At 30.4% G+C, this 14,217-nt stretch overlaps 1 protein-coding gene across 7 annotated transcripts in view; it reads right to left on the reverse strand.

Annotated features, from left to right (window-relative positions):
* LOC143244784 (uncharacterized) overlaps nt 1-14,217 on the reverse strand; it is a 129,358-nt gene that overhangs the window by 83,189 nt on the left and 31,952 nt on the right. For all 7 annotated transcript variants that reach the window (XR_013025323.1, XM_076490094.1, XM_076490096.1 and 4 more), the window contains exon 3: nt 11,969-12,079. Coding sequence is in view for 6 of the 7 variants with exons in the window: in XM_076490094.1 (XP_076346209.1) it covers nt 11,969-12,079 (111 nt within the window). In the remaining variant the exon portion in view is untranslated. The remainder of the gene's footprint in view (nt 1-11,968; nt 12,080-14,217) is intronic.

A 14,217-nucleotide genomic window follows, 5' to 3' on the forward strand; every position in this document is an offset into this window, starting at 1 on the left:
GTGCTTAATTTATAATTCGATACTGTACAGCGGACCAACTGTTTAATGATTCTTTATGTATGCAACAGATTTATTTTATTTTTACAAAAGTAAAAGTCAAGAAATATGTAGCATACATATAAAATCATTATAGTATTCTATACTAGTTTTAAACAATGCTGGTTGCATCATTGTTTAAAGGAGGTGTTAAATATTATAAGATTTATGGTTTCTCTACGGACTTACAACGCTAAAAACCAGGTTTTGATACCCGTGGGACAGAGAACAGAGAGCCTATTATGTAGTTTTGTGCTTAATTCAAAACCACAACAAAACAACAGTCAGTGATTTGAACTATTTTAAACATTACTGATGACGTCACACTGTTTGAGGAAAGTGTTAAATATTACAGTATTCACGTAAGCCAGTACTCTGTACTGTTATAAGCTATACTGATAGCTTCATACTGTACGTACGGCAGCCGGTGTTTTATAACGTGTTGAAAAATACTTACGTCATACTTTTTCAGCTTCGGTATCTGCTAATCCCAATAAATTATTGCATGGGATATAAGTCCAAAATGTGGTTTCACAGAAGCATTTTATCTTAATCTAAAACAGGTCAAATTATGAACACATTAAAGCTTGGTGAACAACCGTGTAGATGGCGTTTTTTTCGTTTTTTTATACCACGTGTAGTTTCAAATAAATTTCAGCTCACTATAACTCCTTCGCCATCCATTAAATGGAACTACAAACTAAAATCCATACAAAATTTCACTCTTTGGAATTTCAATATTCACACAATTATACAAATAACTATGGTATGCAAAGACATTACAGCTTATATCAGTACAATTTAGGAAAGTTTTGAATGTGTACTTTCTATCATTTTGATGCAATGTGTTGCACGTACGACTATAAAGCACAATCCGAACACTTTTCGCATGCAGCACTTCCCAATTTTTTTTTAAAAGCAAATTCACACGTTTTCTGTTTTCAATGAGGTATGAACACTACAATTAGTAATTGGGTGGCGTTTCTGCTAGTGTTAATAACAACAAAAACAAATAAATCGGAAAAAAGATAATAAAAATACGTGATAATACGTGCTAAGTATGGTGGGCGTATTTCAAATTTTTCCTTAAACTATAATATGAATACTCGTAATGAGTGTCTTGGAATAGATCTTTACTCCTGATATACGGTCATGTGCACTGGAAGCTACGTATAAGACTATACTCCTGAACTATGGTTACATATCCTAAGACAATTTCTCAAATTTTGAGTCAAGATAAAAAAGGATCGCAAAGTTATTGTAAAGAAATCTTGAGATCATAAAGAATATTGCGATAACACATATTATAAAGTATATACAGTAAAGTGCTATCACTTTGTAGGATTTCGTGTGTGCGTGGGTCGTCACGATTTGAAATATTTTCAAATAGAGAATTTGAGAATCACTGTTGTAGTATATGGATTTATTCAAAGTGGGACGATTTTTCGGACTCGGAACGATTATTTTTGTTTATAAAACTTTAAACAGCAAAGTTCGACTGGCGAACGAAATGAACCGAATTCACATGTACAGGTAGTTTTGGTCCGTTTGCAAACAGAAAACGAACCGCACATTTTACGTAGCCGGAAATTACATATGCCCGCGTAGTTTCAACAGTACAGTACTGTGATAACTTACACGTACACAACTGGAAATATGCCCAAAGAATTAATACAGATAACGGGTGTAACAAACGCAGTTTTATACGTTTCATTGTCCTGCGTCCCTGTCCTCTAATATATCTGTTGCCACCGTTGCCATCTTCATAAAATGTTGTTTCAAACTGTTAATGCGGTGAAGGCGACGAGAGTTGTCTCCAAGAATGTCTTTCACTCTTCTCCTGTGCTACGTATTAGTTATTTCTTCGCAGTTTAAAAAAATGAAAATAAAATAAACTACTGCTGAACAAAAAAAAGTGTTCTCAGTCTCCGTCATATTTGACATATATTACGATGCATATCGAACAATCTAAACATTCGGTGGTAAAACGAACAAACTCCCCTTGATTACTGTAATATGAACACTAGTTAACAGAGTGAACCACGAAAACGAACCCCAGTTAATTTCCAAAGAAGCTCGGCATGTTTGTACTCAGGGAAAGAGTGAACAACTATCACATTAAACAAGGCAAACTAACAGAACTGAAGCCGTTTGAAATTAATTTTGAGTGAATACTACCTGAATCGAAACTTCCAGAATAGGGTCATTTATAGTGTACTGTACGTCTTACTACACTACAGGACTAAACTCATTTTACCCCACAACATAATAAACAGTTGCTCTAATGACTTCAGCAATATGTTTAATTATCTACATACTGAAGTAACATGTTCATTAATTAACTCTTGGTGAAAAATAATTTTTCAGGGGATTTTAGCCATTTTTCATTAAAGATTTGCGTCACGCCACATATCTACACCACCCTCATACCTTTTAAGTTATTTAAATTTTATTTAACCACATTTTAATTTAGCTGTTCAATGAAATGAAAAATTATTAATAAGTCAGATTTCTTTTTGGATTTTGCGCTAAGCTACTTTACGGTTAGCTATTTACATTAGCTGTCCCTAATTCTAAAATAATAACAGGATATTCAACGACATTCACTGTCAACTCTTGAACAAAAATAAGTGGGATTGACGGCTGAATCCCTTTCATTTTTGGTAACAGGATTCGAACTCACGACACGAATCGAGTGTCTTAACCACCAGGCCATCCCAGACCTTTACTTTAGAAAGTCACGTGATACAGTTCTTAAAATCACAGTTTTTCAAGTTTTTTAGGTTTTCCCCCACTTAAGGAGACTTTTCCAGGCCAAGAAATTAAGTATAAAAATGTTTATATCTTCCAGGACGCGTGAGATCGCAGTTAACATTTTACATTAAACACGACATTTGTAAAGATGTGCCATGACGAGGACAAAACATTTCCACTGACTTTCTAGTCAAAATGTTGGATTTTCCCAGACTTACAAAAGTGTACAACCACAAATAATTCTACCTAAAATCCCACCTTATGCTGCAATATTATTATGGTATTCATTCTTATTTAAATGGTAATTTGGTTATTACGGCCAATAAAAACTTCAGAACATAACACAAAGGCACCAAAGAGAAACATCTTCGAACAAAGACATTGTAACTTGTAAGCAATTAAATGCTGTATTTTTATTCATAAAAGTATATATCATCTGACCTATCATTAAATATAATAAATTATGGCTAATTATCACCAAACAAAGGAACATACATTAATTGTATAGGACTATGTTAAAACATATAAATAAGACAAAGATAAGCAACATGATTTGTTTGAACATGTAAGTGCTGACATAAGTCAAAGGAATGGGGATTTTAACTCTTATATTCTTCTAGCTCTTGCAGGCTTGTGGCCAAAAAAACAAGTTAGACTGGGGTGTTAATGTAGGTGGTATGACGATTTAAGACATATTCTAATGTGGATGATTAATCCAATCAATTAAACTGAAGTGTTACTATAGGTAAGTCAACGTTATAAAAGGCATTGTAATGTACATAACTGGTTTAGTTTCTAGTGTCAACTTCAGACTTACGGATTTGTGCTTTTTCTCTCTGTACATTATTTTACTGGAAGACTGACTTAGTTAGTAAAATAGCTTATTGACAGAAAGTAATTAATATGTTGTTATTTAAAGCCAAGTTCAGTTTTTAATCTTGTGGGTTACTTCTTTCCCTACTGTTTTCTCACGTTTTCTGTTTGTATTTGTGTGGTTATAAGTTTACTTCCAGAGTTTAGAATAACGGAATTAAAAAAGCACTTGCATGTTTTGTTTAAGAAAACTGTTTCATTGTTTCCCTGAAATTAATTACTATTTATTTCGAATCAGTAATTCTTTGAGTGTAGAAATTTACATTTTTATTAGTAAGTAAAACTTATTATCCATTTCTTTTGTGAAGCAAAAAACAGAAGAAAAAGAATGCAGTTAAGTTAAAGTTTAGTTATGAAGAACACATATTTACATACGGGGTCCTAGAATGGCTTTTAAATTAAACGTAACAGCGCGTGATTACCCGCACAAAAGCTCCAACTATCTTTCACAGCCAAAGAGCCGGCCTCCCTAAAAATTTCTATTAAATCATTCGCCTAGTGGGCAAGGTTGCCATGGAAACCCTGCTTCAGACCTACATGACAAGAGCATAAAATCTCAGCAGCTTGAGATGTCACTGATGGATGGTTGAAGTAATTGGTTCTTTTACAGCACCCCTCATCCACCATACTGAGTCCCTGACGGGCGATCATTTTTTATCCATGATTGCTAACTTTACTAAAGTTCGAATGAATTGTTTATCACCATTTCTGTCTTTTTATTTCCCTCATTCTAAGTTTTTAAAAAACGAATAATTTTGATCTTTAATACCAATCTGGTCAAGAGATTACGCATTTTTTATCACTATAAATCAACTCTCAGTACATCTATACCACTCCCTGTCTATCCAAAAAATGACGTTTGATTGTTATAAATGTTTAAGAAGTTCATTGACAAAAGGCAAATCATTATTCCACTGATAATTAGGTGTCAAATAAGGGGCACCTAACTTTGCAATTTGACCTGTCACAATGACAGTAAAATGTGCACAAACCATGAATCATAAGATTTACGTACTCAGCAGGCTACAACATAGCATGACATATGAACTTCAACAATAGAACACTTTCAAGGACCTTGCAGAAATACATCTAGTCTAATATACTGTTCTTACCTATAATGATCAGAATGCACTTACTCCTCAGCTAGATACACATGCACACATATACACTATCTAAAAATACAGGGTGTTCGGAAAGTCACTGTGCACTTATATATTTATTAACAGACATGTTTCAATATAGAATGCAGGAGGTAAATATGAATGATAATTATAAACAATGTTGAAAGTGACCCCTGTTGGGATCAATACAGAACTGGATCCTTCTTATTTTGTTTCTAAACACCACTATCAGTTGCTGGCTTGAAATAGACTGAATAAAATATGATTACAAAACTGCACAGTGACTTTCCAAACACCCTGTATAAAGCACATTCTCAAAAAAGGTTATAAAACATATTTTACTCCTAAACAGATAAACTAATAAAACATATATTCCAAGCTATATTAAAAACTATTCTACATTTTGTTCAGATACATATTTCAAAGTAGGCAGGTACCATCAAGAATTTTATATACAAAAATCAAACCATACTTAAATATGAAATGATTTTGAATGCTTTGCATCTTTGTTGTGGGTTTGTTTCAAATTTTTGTAAAGGTTTATACAAAAGTTATTTATACACAGCCATTCCCTTATTCTAAATTGATACACTAGAGGGAAAGAAAGTAGTCAACTGCGTAAATGCCTTAAATGTCATATTATATATTTATTATATTGACCTTTCATCATTAGTGGTTAACATCAACAAAGTTACAAATGATGCAGCACATATGCACTATATGTTACTGTATCCAATAATATAAAACTAACTTTTACAAGGTGACCTGTCTTGGCTGTGTTTCAGTGAACTAGTGATAGTACTTTCTAAAATACAGTCACATTTAATTTATATACATTATAGTTATTTACAAATAATTCTTGAACTTATTTTTCTTCAAACAGAACAGTAAGTAAATAAGTGTAGTAAACAATTATATCTTCTAGTTATGATGACCTTTGTACTCATTTGCTGTAGGTTGCTAAGACTTTTAATATTGCACATGTGTAATGAAATAAGTTTTCTACATTTTGTATATACATTTGAAATAACAAAAAAATCATAAACAACTACATAAATACCACAGAATTCCATTGTAATTTATCAAACTTAGTAAATAAGCAGTATCTGAGTCTAAAAAATATGAGATTTTGAGCATACTAAAGATTCAATCTACCTTCCTAAATTTTTGTTTCGAAATGAAAGAAAAGATAATGTGACACTTGAAAAAACGTTGAGAAAGCCACTAGGGCAAATTCTGAGCTTTAGATTGGTTACTCACATGTCACAGACATAAATAAGTGTATATAAGGGAGCATTTACAAAAATAGAAAAAAAAGTGAGCAGGGCCACTGTATTTGATGTAGTACAAGAGGGGTATATCAGTAAATAGAAAATACAAATTCATAAAATAGTAATTTAATTAAATTTTGAACATAAGTCAACAAATGCAATGATGTGGCTTTTGAACCATGACCACAGGAAGACACATCTTGATAAGGTTAATAAGCTAATTTGGTAATTTCCTAGTTAGAAAATTAATATTATCTTTTCTGGTAACAATCTCTAATAAAACAATAAGACATGGTTCTCTAGAAATGTTTATTTTATTCTAAACAAACTTTAAATATTAATTGTGAGTGAAAATTAGAAAGGCTGGAGAAAATGATCAGTTTTTATGGGTACTGGTTTAAGAATATTCTATATGTACAAGCTGACATCTATTAGAAAGCAGTTTAATAACTGCAATAAACCACTCCTTATAATGCAGAACTAATAAATAGAACAGAAACCAAGACATTGTTCTGGTGATAGAATCACAGGAAGAGCTCTTTAAAAACCTTTATTTATTGAAGATCCATAACTTTTACCTACATGAAACAAAGGATCCCAAAGAAAATTTTGGTGATATCATTAAAAAAATCATGCTTACAAATAAATATAAATCTTTAAAATTGCAAAAGAAATCCGTTTTCAACTATATTTATTAACATTATCATATTTTACAGAATAGACAGGCAACAAGTTATAAACCATCAGTAAAGTTAACATTTTCCTCATCTGAAAATGTATTTCCAACAGACACCTCTACATACTTACAGTCCCACCTATCCACCCCTACATCTGATGCACCATATTATTTCTTACCTTGTCAAAAAATGAAAATTCACAAATGCAAATACATAAGAGATTGTTAATGTAATAGGATGTGTGTCATCCTCTTATTCTTGTGAGATTAGGTGGGAATTAACTAAAGGCTAGTGGTATGCAACTCCCTAAGGCAGATGTGTGGGAAAGATAGCTTAACCACATGAAGAGGTTATATCAGAAATACATTTGCAGGTAAGGAAATGTTAAAGTTTATAAACAACAAACAAAAATATGAAGTACAGCAGTCAAGAAATGAGAGCAGAGGTCAAAGAAGGTTTTGAATATCATGAAAGTAAGAACTCATTAATTATTTCATTACAACTAAACCCAATCTGCCACACTTAACACTAAAAATTAATGGTATGAAAGTAGTATACTGTATTGATACTGAGTCAGATTATTCAATAATAACTGAAAATTAACAAGAACTGTGTTGGAGCATGATAACATAATAGCATCATGCAACAATTACTCTATACCAGTAGGATGGCAAAAACCCAGCAAGCATAAGTTAAAGAAATGGGCAGACATCTCCTGGTGCTGTTTTTTTTTTCCGTGATAGTCCATAAAATTGATATTGTCTGAATTGGACAACTGAGTAAATATGTATACCACAAATATAATTCTAGAGGTCTTGCAGAACACCCTATCTCAACAGTGGGCACTAGTAAGAAGTAGGAGGAAGAAAACAAGTCTTATAAATTACAAGAACCCAATGGTTCAAACAGAGCATATGTGAGTGTGTGCAACACAATATTAACCCTTTCCTATATACGTACAAGTCAGAGGGCATTTCATTATATATGCAGGCTTATTTTATAAAGTTTATTAAAGTAATATTCCATGAATATATATATAAAAAAATATATCAATAATTCTGGTATCAAACTGTGTATTATAATTTGAATTTCAGTATTAAATATCGTTTAACTTCTTAATTTAAAATTAAATATTAAAAAACTAAATATCAATTTTTGTGTGTCACATGATGCATCATCATCTGTTTCTGGTAAGATTACATTTTATAATGCCCCCAATACATCTATAGTTTCTTATGAATTAGAAATTCAAATTACCAATACTGATAAAACAAAATATAAAATAACAACCTCCTACCTTTTCTATTTGCTAAGATAATTATACTTAGAGAATACACAACACTAGTTCTGTTATTTTGTTCCTCTTTTGAAAATACTTGTTTACTTACATGCATTCCCTCTATTACATATTTATAACCCATCAAAAGTGCTATTATGGACTACATAAAGCATTTTAACTACTTAAGAAGATAAAGATATCATTAGTGTTTAAGAGTTGTAATCAAGGCAATATGTTGATTAAAAATGAGATTTTTTTAGACTCTAAAAATACAACTTAGTTACAAAGCCTGATAGATTACAGAGAAACTTTATGGTATCAATATAATAATTTATAATTTTCATTTCAAAATACATAAAAAACTTACAAAAACGATTATTTTTTACATCCTTCACATGCAAAATTTGACATGGCTTAGTAAGTACAAGTGAATACAAAACTGCTTCATAACATCATAAGTAGTAGAGATCAGATCTTGTGTATTTGCTATTATAGCTTTAAGAAAAATAACTTAAATTTCAAAATATATTTATAAATAGTAATAACATATCCACACACATACACATGTAATGTATGGTAACCAAATACAAAATACTGATGTGCTAGTATTAAAATAAAATTTGTACTTTGCAAAGGCCAGTTTTATGCTATTGAACATGGTAATGTGAGCTGCATATGTGTCATGTGATTTACAAATTGATGGGCGGTATTATCAATTGGTCACACATAACTCAAAGGTCAATAAACAAAAAAAAATTAATAAATATAAATAGATGTATAATGTTACCATATTTAAACTATTTAGAATAAGCATTTATGGTTTCCTGTTATAACAATAATACAAAACAAGTAACTTGAGATTTATATCCTAATTTTTCATGGTGGTTGTGAGATCAGTCAAGTCAACCAAACCTATATACAATTAATGTAAGTAGAATACAAATTTTTTCAAAAAAAAAGTTTCATAATTATCTAGAAAGTTGTACAGACTTACATAAATGAAATCTGACAATATTCAGAGAAGAGTATCTCTAATCTTACAATAAAAATTACTTTGTATCTTGGATAGTCAACATTCCACAAGAAAAATTTCAGAAAAGATCTTTAATTTAAAATCTGATATTTTTTTGTACAAAAGCCTTGTAATATTTACCAATGATCTACAAAATTTTGTAAAGATGCACACATATTATCAAAACTTATAGTACGATTACAGGCTGGGTGCAAAGCACCCACGTGTGGGAGGAAATACAAAGTACTGGTTTTATGGAGAAAACAAGCAGAAAAATCATACAAAGAATGGAACACATAAAAAAAATCATGCCCTGAAAGATAGTGGAATGTTCAGGATTTTCTTCAACTGATAATATGGTACCCAAATAAAGTCCAGGTAGAGCATAAGGCCAACCAAACCTATCATCTTCCTAGTCATTATCAAACTAAGGGAGGGAATGTCAGCTGAACAGAGAGGAGGAGAAAGCCCACTATCCAAGAGAAACCCCACAACATGCTATGCAGTGGTTGTATCATCTTTAACAGTAAACGAGCTTCTAAAAGTCATAGTCGAAGTGTGAGTGTGATGTTGTTACCCTCACAGGATAAAGTACAAGTCACCATCACTTGAGAATTCATGATAGAACTCAATGCTTTGTAAAACAAAATTCAAAATTTTGTTAATGAATGCAAATCTAAGAAATTGAACTAAGATAAGAAATGTCAATAAATAGGGTGTTTGGGAAGTCACTGTGCATTTATATATTTATTAACAGACATGTTTCAATATAGAATGCAGGAGGTAAATATGAATGACAATTATAAACAATGTTGAAAGTGACCCCTGTTGGCATCAATACAGGACTGGATCCTTCTTGTTTTGTTTCTAAACACCGCTATCAGTTGTGAGCTTGAAATAGACTTAATAAAATATGATTACAAAACTGCACATTGACTTTCCGAAAACCCTGTATAAATTAAATTTAATGTAGAGGAAAAAAATGAAGTTATTCTGAAAGCAAATGCAATGTAAGAGTTACTGCACTGAGAGGCTGTTGATGGAGGTTTACTGTCACATAATATCCTCATGCAAAAGTGAGGTTTTGTCATGGAATGTTTTCTGTTCTACAAATTACTTCACAGTACCATACTTTTTAAGGTGTAAGATTGGTATTTAACTAAGCCATTTTTTTTAATATAGATTGCTAACAATCTTTATATTTTATGTTAATGTTTTGAAAAAGTTTGCAATAAATCATTTTAGTAGAGAGAGACCAGAAGAAACTGAAAATCAATGATGTCTAGTATTCAGTTTTTCAGTTCAGAAAAGAGAGCATGCTTGATCATGTGACTTTCCCGAACATATCAGTTCTAATAATAGTAACAATATTCCTTTACAGCAACTAATTTAAAAACAGAACTATTAAAAAAAAAAAATTCCACTAACAGAGGTAGGACTTTTCTTAGGCCAATTTTTTTCTCAACTATCTAACTACACCAATGCTGAAACCTTCCTGTGTTTCATTTTATTGACTTAAATAAAGTGAAACATTAAAATCTATTATTGTTATTGTGATTAAAATTAATTGAGAGTAAAAGCCAGCATGTTATAAACATTACACAAATTTCATCAAGTGGAAAAGTCATGAATTTTTATGTAAACTTCACTGCCATCTATTGCTGCTAAAAGTAACTAGATACAAGTTCCAACCAACCGTAATAACCACAAATATTGATAGATATAAATTAATTACTTTTAATACATCGAGTGCACTCCACAGATATGTTTTAATTTATATAAATAACAATTATATTGTATAAATCACCTTGTATCATTACAATGGCTACTTTAATAATTCACAATATATTGTGGTGTCTTCCAGCAGAAAAAAACGTGAATCTTGTAACATGAAATGTTTTATAAACACTAGCACTTTGATGGTAATCATAATGCACAATAAACTGTTGCAGAACTGGAATTATTAATGCAATATTTTACAAAGGTCTTAATACATGCTGTAATATGTTCACAAAGAGATTTCATAAAACATATGTAACAGATTTACTGTTAATGTATATATATATTTTAACAACTATATTTGTTTCAGTTTAGTGCAAGTAATGCATATTGTTAAATGTGAGTAGCACAATTCTTGCTTGTTCTATAAATCTGTAGAAGATTCTTGAGAGTTAGAATCAATGTTTTATATTGTTGCCTACTGAATTTTCAAAAACCTCACATAAAGTTTATAATTTGATGTGGAGAGACAGCAATAGAATATTGTCAGTAAGCTACAGTCAGTATACTACAAGCCTCAGAAGCTATAATTGTAACAGACGTTTTTTAATCAGAAAACTACAGATATTTGACCAGAGACGTTTACAGCTTTAGAACATTACAAACTTTAGTAAATTAACTTTGGGTGTTAGTATTTCTACAAAGACTTTAAATATATTTTTTCTGGTAAAAAATCAACTTGTAAGTGGAATGAAGCCAGCCAGGAAACGAGAGCTAGCTAGCTAAAATGAGGTGTAAAAATATCATCTCAGAATTAATTTGCTTGTTGTGGATCTGGACCATCAATAAAATATTCAGTTCTAGACTAGACAGACAACTCAGTATAGTTTGTAAGTTTGTAAAACTTCTATACAAATCTTAAACCGTAATAACCATTATTATAAATTGTATCATTTGTATACAAAAATATACTTTTGTTACAAAAGAAAATTGTGTATGAATTTTGTTCATAAATATCTTAAATTTTATATATATTGACATTCAATTAACTTCTAAATTCAAATTTAAACTTCTAGTTATTTGAAGTTGTAATACCTAAAATACACAACATAATAAATTGGAGATACATCCATGATAAATTACGATGTGTAACATATACAGTAAACTACAGGATAACATCATAAACTACACAGAAAGTTCAATCAGCTCAGTACAAAGTAACTTACATTGGTCGTCCAGAATCATCTCTAGCAACATCCTGCTCCCCTGTATCTATCTTTTCCGATAACATCAAACGAAATGCTGCCACTTTTTTATCAATTTCTTCTTGACAATAGCTGTATAAAATGTATAATATTAAAAATTACTATTAGCAAATATAAAAAAATTACACATTTAACTTTAAAAATAATAAACATGCTTATACTCAAAAAATGAACTGTGTAAAAATTACTAAAATTAAATAACTGTAAAAATAAAAATATGAGAATGCTGGAAAATACAAAAAACAGGCTGTTAGTGTGGTGCTTCGCTTCTTTTCTTTGACAGTTTAAGAACTAGAAATGACCTAGTTCAATATTTAGAACTGTTTCATACTTAAATAAATATTTCATGAAAAGTTCTAGTAGTGTAATAATAAAATTGGAAACTTGAATTTAAGTATTAGAAATAAATTTAAATTTCTTCTTTGTTAAGAGTGTAATTGTTATGAAATAATTTGTTCAATAATGTGACCTCAGTGATGTCGAGAAAACCCACTTGTAGAGAAATATATATGTTAAAATGGCTCATATGGGTTGAGAAAATATTTTACATAGAAAAGCAAACAACATTTTGACCTTCTTCAGTCATCGTCAGGTTCACCTGTTGTTTTAAATGCATGTACACACTTGCTGGAGATTATATGAACATGAAAGGCTATATTTGGAGCATTCTGATTGTTTAGGCTATCTCCTTTGACAAGCTGAAGACGTATATATACGTCTGTAAAAAGAATAACAGCCAATTATTGCTTTAAATGGTTGCTGTTAATATTTTTTCTATTAATACTTTAAACTGAAAGGACTTGCATATTTTGGCAATAAGAAATAAAAAGCAAAAAAAGATATTTTACTCTCCAAATAGTAATGAAAACTAGTTTTGATATTATGACCATATCAGTTTTAGTAGTACACGAGCTATTTACTTACAATACTAACTGCTCTGATGAAGCTGCAATGGTGAAATATTGGCTGAAATAATTTTTTTTTGAAATCGCTAAGGATTAACCCTTTTGCAATGGACTCAGTTTAACATACACAAGTTTGTATACACATTTGCATGTGTCAAGAATTTATAACTTTTGATGCAGTAAGTACATCTTCACAAATTTTGATAAGACTTCTAGTAAGATTGAAAATTCTTTTGTGCATAAAAAATAACTGTTTTATGAAGCATTTTTACAAAAGACTTGTTTGTAAAAATAGTTATTTCGTTATTAGTCTGAGTGCAAAGTGATTTCATATTATGATTAAAAGCACTATTCTTCATTGCAAAATCACAAATATTATTTGTGTAATCTCTGATACCTAAATACATTTTAAACATTTGTTTTCAGTAAGACAAAATGTTATGCTATTTTCTATACTCTAAGTTGGGTCTATCACTTGACCAACCTCATAACTATCATAAAAAATTAGAAATAAATATAAATTATACTTTTTGCATGCTTTAATAACTTACAAATTATAATGTGAAAATACAAATGTTTTGTCTATGTAGCTTAAATCTCATAATGCTACATATATGAATATATATATTTATCATTTTTTATTATATTGACCATCCAGTCATACAGAGTCAACATCACATAATTTGCACTGATGTGGTGCATGTAAACTCATGTTACATATCCTATAATATAAAGTTGACCTTTAGTCTTCTTTGTCTTGGCTGAGTTTTAGTGGAATAATACTTTGTAATATGTAGTCACATTTTAATTATTATACATTATATATGTATATAGATTATTACTCTTTAGAAAGAAATGATTAAAAACTTATGTTTCTTAAAATATAGAATAATAAATACAGAAGCAAAGCAAACAATTATCTCTTTACCTATGACCTTTAAACTCAGTTGCTGAGGGGCATAAGTAGCTAAGCATTTCAAAATTCTGCATGTGAAGGATATAAAACAAGGTATAGATATAGTTAAATAACCAAAATATCACAAATTACTACACAGATACCATAGAATTCCTCCATAGTCTATCAAGATTAATAACTAAGTTGTATTTAGATCTAAAACAATATGAAGCTTCGAGCAGACTAAAGATACAATCTACCTCCTTGAAATTTCAGTTTGAAAGAACATGGTAGCCTTTTAACCCTTTTGCAATGGGTTTGGTATAATATACACTAGTTCATCTACTCATTTGCACGTTGAGTGTTTGCACTACAACGTTTGATACAGCTTGTGTATTTTCACAAAATTT

This window comes from Tachypleus tridentatus, chromosome 2, assembly GCF_004210375.1.
Source record: "Tachypleus tridentatus isolate NWPU-2018 chromosome 2, ASM421037v1, whole genome shotgun sequence".
Taxonomy (NCBI): Eukaryota; Metazoa; Arthropoda; class Merostomata; order Xiphosura; family Limulidae; genus Tachypleus; species Tachypleus tridentatus.